General features: G+C 44.4%; 1 protein-coding gene across 2 annotated transcripts; it reads right to left on the bottom strand.

Moving 5' to 3' along the window:
* Nucleotides 1-2356: 2356 nt before the first annotated feature.
* Nucleotides 2357-6253, bottom strand: LOC110485356 (uncharacterized). 2 transcript variants are annotated; one of them, XM_021556428.3, is made up of 3 exons: nt 6162-6253; nt 5065-5617; nt 2357-4504 (listed from the first exon to the last, which is right to left on the bottom strand). In XM_021556428.3, exons 1-3 carry the CDS (start codon nt 6194-6196, stop codon nt 3026-3028), a joined length of 2067 nt encoding a protein of 688 aa, XP_021412103.3. In that variant the 5' UTR covers nt 6197-6253; the 3' UTR covers nt 2357-3025. The 2 variants fall into 2 exon arrangements, with proteins under 2 accessions (XP_021412103.3, XP_090051202.1); XM_090195076.1 differs by having other exon boundaries at nt 6095-6185.
* Between the last annotated feature and the right edge of the window lie 891 nt (nt 6254-7144).

Raw genomic sequence — 7144 nt, 5'->3', positions numbered from 1 at the left:
ATGACGAAAAGACAACAGTCACAACGGCGGCGAAATATACTGAACAAAAATATAAACAAACGCAACCTTCAATGATTTTACAGAGTTACAGTTCTTATAAGAAAATCAATCAATTGAAATAAATTCATCAGGACTTAATCTGGATTTCACATGACTGGGCATGGGTGAAGCCATGGGTGGGCTTGGGAGTGTGTAGGCCCACCCACTGGGGATCCAGGCCCACCCACTAGGCAGCCAGGCCCACCCACTAGGCAGCATCCTCTTTCAAGCGGATTTTGTAGTCACCTTCTATCCTTCCTAGACCAGAAAATACTTATTTTTGAAAACGTCACCTGGGTCCTCCAGTTCACTCACTCTCTCAATGAGTTGCAATGCTTCAATTACTGGCAGCCCCAGCAACGGTCTGGCGAAGACAGGCTGGATGGCACTTTTGTCTTTACTCTCCAGTTTAATCACCAAGTGAACTACCACTGGTTAAATCGTATTACTGGGCCCGTACAGTTTTTTGTTTGTAGAGAGCAAAGGGCCATCTCTGCTATAGCTATACAGCCTAGTTGGGATAGCTGTCACTGCTGCCCCAGTGACTAGTTTAAATGACACAATCTCCCCATTGAGTTTAATGTCTGAATGCCAGCCAGCGTTGTTTTCCTTTACTTCTCCCAGAAAGATGCTGTCCTGCTTGTACCTCCTCTGAAACCTCATGCATTTGCTTTAATCGACAGACAGCTGAAAAGTTCCTCTCCTGTGACATTTCCTGCATTCCGCATCCTTTGCTGGGCAATCTTTCCATCTGTGGAAAAGGGGGACTTCCCACATTTGCGACAAACACTTGAACTAGCTATTGGTGCTGTCTGTGATTGTTTTCTCCGTGTGTGTCTCTGTTCTGTGTTCTCCTCCGTTTTTTTTTAGCTCGGTATGAAAATGCATGGATTTCCTCACTCTCTTCGCTCTGCAAGGAGCTGCTGTCGCGCAGAATCGTCTGCTGGCTTTTCACTGTCTCACTCTGCCTAACCTGGTTTACAGCTTTGGACAAGGTAAACTGGGAATCAAACTGTAACTTTTCAGAAAGTGATATATTTCTTATTACCACTATAATCCGAACTCGGATCAGCTCTTCCCTGAGCGCGCCAAACTGACAATGTTCTGCTAGTTTGTGAACAGCTGTGATAAAACTGTCAGTGGTTTCACCCTGCTCCTGTTTGCGCATATTAAACCTAGCTCTCTCAAATATAATGTTGCGTCTCCCTACAAAATGCGTTTCAAAACAGTCTTTAAAACGCCACTGTGGTTAAGTTTCTCTTCCTCGGTCAACGTTGAAGCATTTAATATATCCTCGGCTTCATCACCCATAGAGTAGATCAGTGTATTCACTTGAAATGCCTCATTTTTCACGTTTAAGCCTGATGCTACCCTGTGCCTTTCAAAGCGCCTGATCCATTTCGGCCAGTTTTGAATGTCCATACAATGAAAATACTCCGGGGGACTAATGGGAAATCCGTCAGCACAAGCCACTGGCCTGTCCGTGTTTGCGCCAGAGCCCGTTGAACTTGAGAGTCGCAAACCCTGAAATCCCGCCAGCTTCTTCCTCGTGCAACATGTTGCTTAGCAGTAACTTAGTCCTTGCTCGTTAGCTAGCAAAATAATGATATGCGCTGTTTTATCTCCAACACTGTGCCCTCCCTGCTTTGAAACAACCTGAATGTATGATTTACTTGGTACGTCCTTCACGTTTCTGTGAATTTTAAAACCACTTCTGACACCATGTAGTATTATTTAAAATAAGGACGCACGACAACGAAGTTCTAGCTCCAGCCTGTTTACTAACCTAAACCTCGCATGTCCTACATAGGTACGGATACCCCCAAGGGACGTCCTACTACAGCTTGAATCCTAGGTTATGCTTGAACCCTAGGTTATGCCAGGACCCTAGGTTATGCTGTGACCCTAGGTTATGCCAGGACCCTAGGTTATGCTGTGACCCTAGGTTATACTTGAACCCTAGGTTATGCCAGGACCCTAGGTTATGCTGTGACCCTAGGTTATGCCAGGACCCTAGGTTATGCTGTGACCCTAGGTTATGCCAGGACCCTAGGTTATGCCAGGACCCTAGGTTATACTTGAACCCTAGGTTATGCTTAGACCCTAGGTTATGCCAGGACACTAGGTTATACTTGAACCCTAGGTTATGCTTAGACCCTAGGTTATGCCAGGAACCTAGATTATGCTAGGACCCTAGGTTATACTAGGACCCTTGGTTATACTAGAACCCTAGGTTATACTAGGACCCTAGGTTATGCTAGGACCCTAGGTTATGCTAGGACCCTAGGTTATGCATAAACATTGTTACTCAAAAATCTTGCTGTCACCATTTTTATTAACTGTAGTTGGGGTTCAGCAATAAATTCAAATGGACAACATATCTAAACATCAACAGTTAATACAAAAACTCCCGGGCTAAAATGTGAACTCAACTTGAACGGGGAGCCGAGCAGAATCATTTCAGTTTGAGACAGAAAAAAAAAAATTTGTTAGACATACAAGATACTAGCCTGGGTAGCAGTCTAGTTGTGCTTACATTCCACACAGTATCCATTTTTTCTAATTCTAATATGCCAAACATGGCATGGAGAGTGGAATGTTAGCACAAAACAGGTCTGGATGTCAGGCTAACAGGATACCCACATTAGTCATTTAAAATGAACTGGTCATGGTTGGTAAGATTGCTGACAAGTCTTTTAAAACCAGAGATCAAGAAGACACCTGATCCAATGCCTTCCGATGGCCCCTAATGAGAGGAAGTCGGAGATACAAAGTTGTATTTACAGCTGTTTGTCTTTGGTAACTTCAGTCACCTGGTCCCAAATCCCTCCCTAGAACTGCCAACATGGAAAGGTGAGGGCCAAAGGGACAGGGTGGGTAAGTATAAGGGATGGACTGATTGTGTGGTACATAGCGATTCCCGACAGAGACGGTCTGGATTTGTGTCTCCTGATGTTTCTTCAGACTGGTCAACTGGGCCAAGGCTTTATCTTACAGTGTGATTATGGCTGTGTGTCTCCTGATGTTTCTTCAGACTGGTCAACTGGGCGAAGGCTTTATCACACATGCGGCACTGGAACGGTTTCTCTCCTGTGTGGGTCCGCCGGTGGTTTTTCAGGACGTTACCGTCAGCAAACCTCCTCCCGCAGTCAGGGCATTGGTACGGTTTCTCTCCAGTGTGGATTCGCATGTGGCTATTGCAATGGCCCTTCCTTGTGAATCTCTTGTCACAGTAAGTACAGCAGTAAGGTTTCTCACCCGCATGAATCCGGAGATGAAGTTTTAAACTCCCTGCCAGAGAGAAACTCTTCCCACACTGAGGGCAAAGGTAAGGCCTCTCTCCAGTGTGTATCCGCTGATGAACAAGTAAGTTACCTTTATTGGAAAAGGTCTTGTCGCACTGGGAGCAGTGGACCCGGCTAGGGTGGGTCCGTAGATGATCCTTCAGAAGAGCCTTGGTAGAGAACTCCTCCCCGCAGTGGGGGCATGGAAGAGGGTCTTGGTGCCTGTGGATGGGACCCAGTGTCTCCCCCTTGTGGTTCTCCTGGTGATGCCGTTGTAACGTTTTTGTATGACGAAACTTCATCCCGCACACCAAGCAGTGGTAGGGTTTCTCCTCTGTGTGAGTTCTGATGTGTTTCTTTAAATTTCCACGATCACTGTAACTGTTTCCACACTGAGGGCAGGAGTACGGTTTCTCCTCAGAATGAATTCTCAGGTGTCTTTTAAGACTGGCGGCCACAGGGAATCCCCTTCCACATTCCAAGCACACGTGTGGATTCTTCAGAGGATCACTTGGCGGGTGCCTTGTTTTTATGTGCGATTCCAATCTTGCTGCAGTTATGAAGCTCTTCTTACATTGACCACAGCGGTGAGGGTGATCTGTGTGAAAAACCTCCCGGTGATATTCAAGGCTTTGTTTTCCAATGAATTGCTTCCCACAATCAGAGCAGAGGTAAGGTTTCACTTTGGGGTTCCCTGTGTGTTGTTTAACAGCATGGGACCTCATGTGTTTCTTTAAGTTTCCAGAATCATTGTAGTCTTTCCCACAACGAGGACAAACAAACGGCTTCTCCCCAGTATGAGTTCTCTGGTGTCTCTTAAGATTGCCGGCCTGCGTGAATCTCTTTCCACATTCAGAGCACATGTAAGGTTTCTCTCCAGACAGACACAGTAAATGTGTTTTCAGGTTGGTAGCTGTGACAAAATTCTTCCCACAGTGATCACAGATGTGGGAGCCAGGCCTGTCTCCTGAGAGGGTTTTGTGTTGTTCAGCATTAGACCAGCTGTGGGGTTTCTCTCCTGTCTGTGTTGTCTTGTGTATTATATGGCTACTCTGCCCCGGTGTCTTCCTGCAGTCGTCGAGCCGTACAGACACCCTCTTCAGACCGCACAATACTGCCCTGCTGGGAGAGGCATGACCTGGAGACTCTGGGAGAGGGGAGGGGGGTGGTGGAGGCTTGTCCTGGAAATCATAAAAATAGAGAATCAGGGTGAGAAACACTCTCGTACTTGTCAAGGAATTGTGAAGTCTCAAAATGTAGCCTAGTGATTAAGAGCATTGGACAAATAACCGAAAGGTTGCTGGTTTAAATCCTCAAGCCGACAAAGTGAAAAATCTGTCAAAGTGTCCTTAAGCAAGGCACTTAACCCAAATTGCTCATGTTAGGGCGGCGCACAATTGGCCCAGCGCCCTCCGGATTAGGGTTTGGCCCGGGGTTAGGCCGTCACTGCAAATAAGAATTTGCTCTTAACTGACTTGCCTAGTTAAATAAATGTAAGTCTCTCTGGATAAGAGTGTCTGCTAAGTGACTAAAATGTTGTTGTTTTTTTAAAGGTGATCTCAAAGGGCTTTCCTTGACTCCCATCATCTTTGATTACTTGGTCTTCTTAAAAGACATTGGAGGATAAAAGTCCCAAGAGGAGGAACCTCCGATATTCTCCTTCAATGCATTTATAGGAGGTCAAGGAATCAAGGGGAAGACTGTTGACAAACAGAACACTTTCTGCCTGGGAAATACTCACGTAACTGTGGCTCTCTGGAGCTGACTCCGCCTCCAGTCCATTGCTAAGCAACCCAGCTCCTCCCTCTTCATTCCAATCTTCATCACAGTCTACAGCATCATCATCATCACATTGGCTGGGATGCAAGGGTTCCGCTGTCAGTCCGTTGCTAGGCAACCAATCCCTGTCCCCCTTGTTGTGTTCTTCATTGCGGTCTACATCATCTGATTGGCCGGGACTCATAAGTGCACTGCTACCCTCCTCCTGTGTCCTCCTGATGTCCTCTTTCAGTTGGACTAACCAAGACATTCCCTGCTCTGATTTCATTGACTCCGTATTGTCCCACATTTCCTCCATGACTTTACGCCTTAATAAGCGATGATTCATAACTTTAATTTCAGAGCCATCCATTCCACAACGTTCACACAGGTAGCGTAAATTGTCCTCAGTTAAATTCCATAAACTCTTTTCGATTTCATCCATCAATGTTTCCTTCTCTGAACTGAGTGGATTCATATTGTTCTGCTCGTGTGGCAACAACGACAATGCAGTCAATGGCAGGACTTTAGAGTACCTGTAAAAAATATTTATACATCAAAACACTCATCTGTAATTTCATGTCATTATTAACTGATATTTAAAACATATAACCAGCCGTTTTGAGATCAGCCTGGAACGTGGCCATTGCTCTGTTAGCATGAGTTAGCTGGCTAGCTAGTTACTTAGCTATTCTATTCGTGTTGTGTTGGGGACCCAAATCAATCCCAACATTGGAGCAAATCAGTCAGGACGTAACTAGCAAGCATAATACATCCAATAGCTGTTATAGTGTGGACTGTGATATTGGGTTTATCTTACAGTCCACGCTACAACAACTACAGCTAGATAGCTAGCGGTGTACAAGGCAGCTAACGTTAGCGGAGCTAGCTAGATCAGCGTGGGCTAACTTAGCTAGCTGTCCATGTGGACCTAGCTAGTTTACGACTACATGGTTCTGGCTATACCTATCGACAAAGTGAATATCATTTCGCTATATACGCATACGAAATACCTGATTACTCTAAATATATTTTATTATATCGTCTGTGACTTTCCTTCCGATGTGTTCTGATGTATACCTTTTTGACCTCCGGGAGCATGTCGATGGCGTCATTTCCGGTATGGTAATAAGAAATCCTTCTAAATAAAAGCCCTTATTTCAAGACTTGACAATTCTTCAAACCTTCACACCCACTCCATCCCTTCTCTCTCTTCCGGTGAATGATAGGATAAGTTGTACCAGACAGTAGAAGCCAGTTCCTCATTAAATGACCGAACCATGTTATCAACAATCACCTGTTTATTAGGTGGACATGATAAAGGCAACACAAGACATCATGTACCTAGGACCAGGGGTGAAATTCAATTCGTTACCCGTATGAGACCTACCATGTTTTTTTTTTACTTGTCTATTCATAAAATTACATATAGATGCATAGATTACACATAGTGAAAACATGTTTTTAGGAAATGTGTTCAAATTTATTGAAAATTAAAATACTGAAATATTTTGTTTACATAAGTATTCATACCCCTGTGTCAATACTTTGTAGTAGCACCTTTCTGGGTAAGTCTCTAAGAGCATTCCACACCTGGATTGTGCAACATTTGCCCATTATTCTTTGAAAAAATCTTCAAAATCTGTCAAATTGGTTGTTGATCATTGCAAGACAACCGTTTTCAGGCCTTGCCTTAGATTTTCATATACATTTAAGTCAAAACTGTAACTCAGCCACTCAGGAACATTCCCTGTCTTCTTTGGTAAGCAACTACAGTGTAGATTTGGCCTTGTGTTTTAGGTTATTGTCCTGCTGAAAGGTGTATTCATCTCTCAGTGTCTGGTGAAAAGCAGACTGAACCAGGTTTTCCTCTAGGATTTTGCCTGTGCTTGGCTCCATTCTAAAACTCCAGTCCTTATTGATTAAAAGCATACCCATAACATGATGCAGCCACCACTGTGCTTGAAAATATGGAGAGTGGTACTCATTAATGTGTTGTATTGGATTTCCCCCAAACATAACAGTTTGTATTCAGGACCAAAGGTTCATACAGTACCCTCCAC

Source organism: Oncorhynchus mykiss, chromosome 13 (genome assembly GCF_057628025.1).
Source record: "Oncorhynchus mykiss isolate SJ-2025 chromosome 13, ASM5762802v1, whole genome shotgun sequence".
Taxonomy (NCBI): domain Eukaryota; kingdom Metazoa; phylum Chordata; class Actinopteri; order Salmoniformes; family Salmonidae; genus Oncorhynchus; species Oncorhynchus mykiss.
Note: the sequence above shows the minus strand (reverse complement) of the source record. Positions and strands in the feature narration are given on the sequence as shown.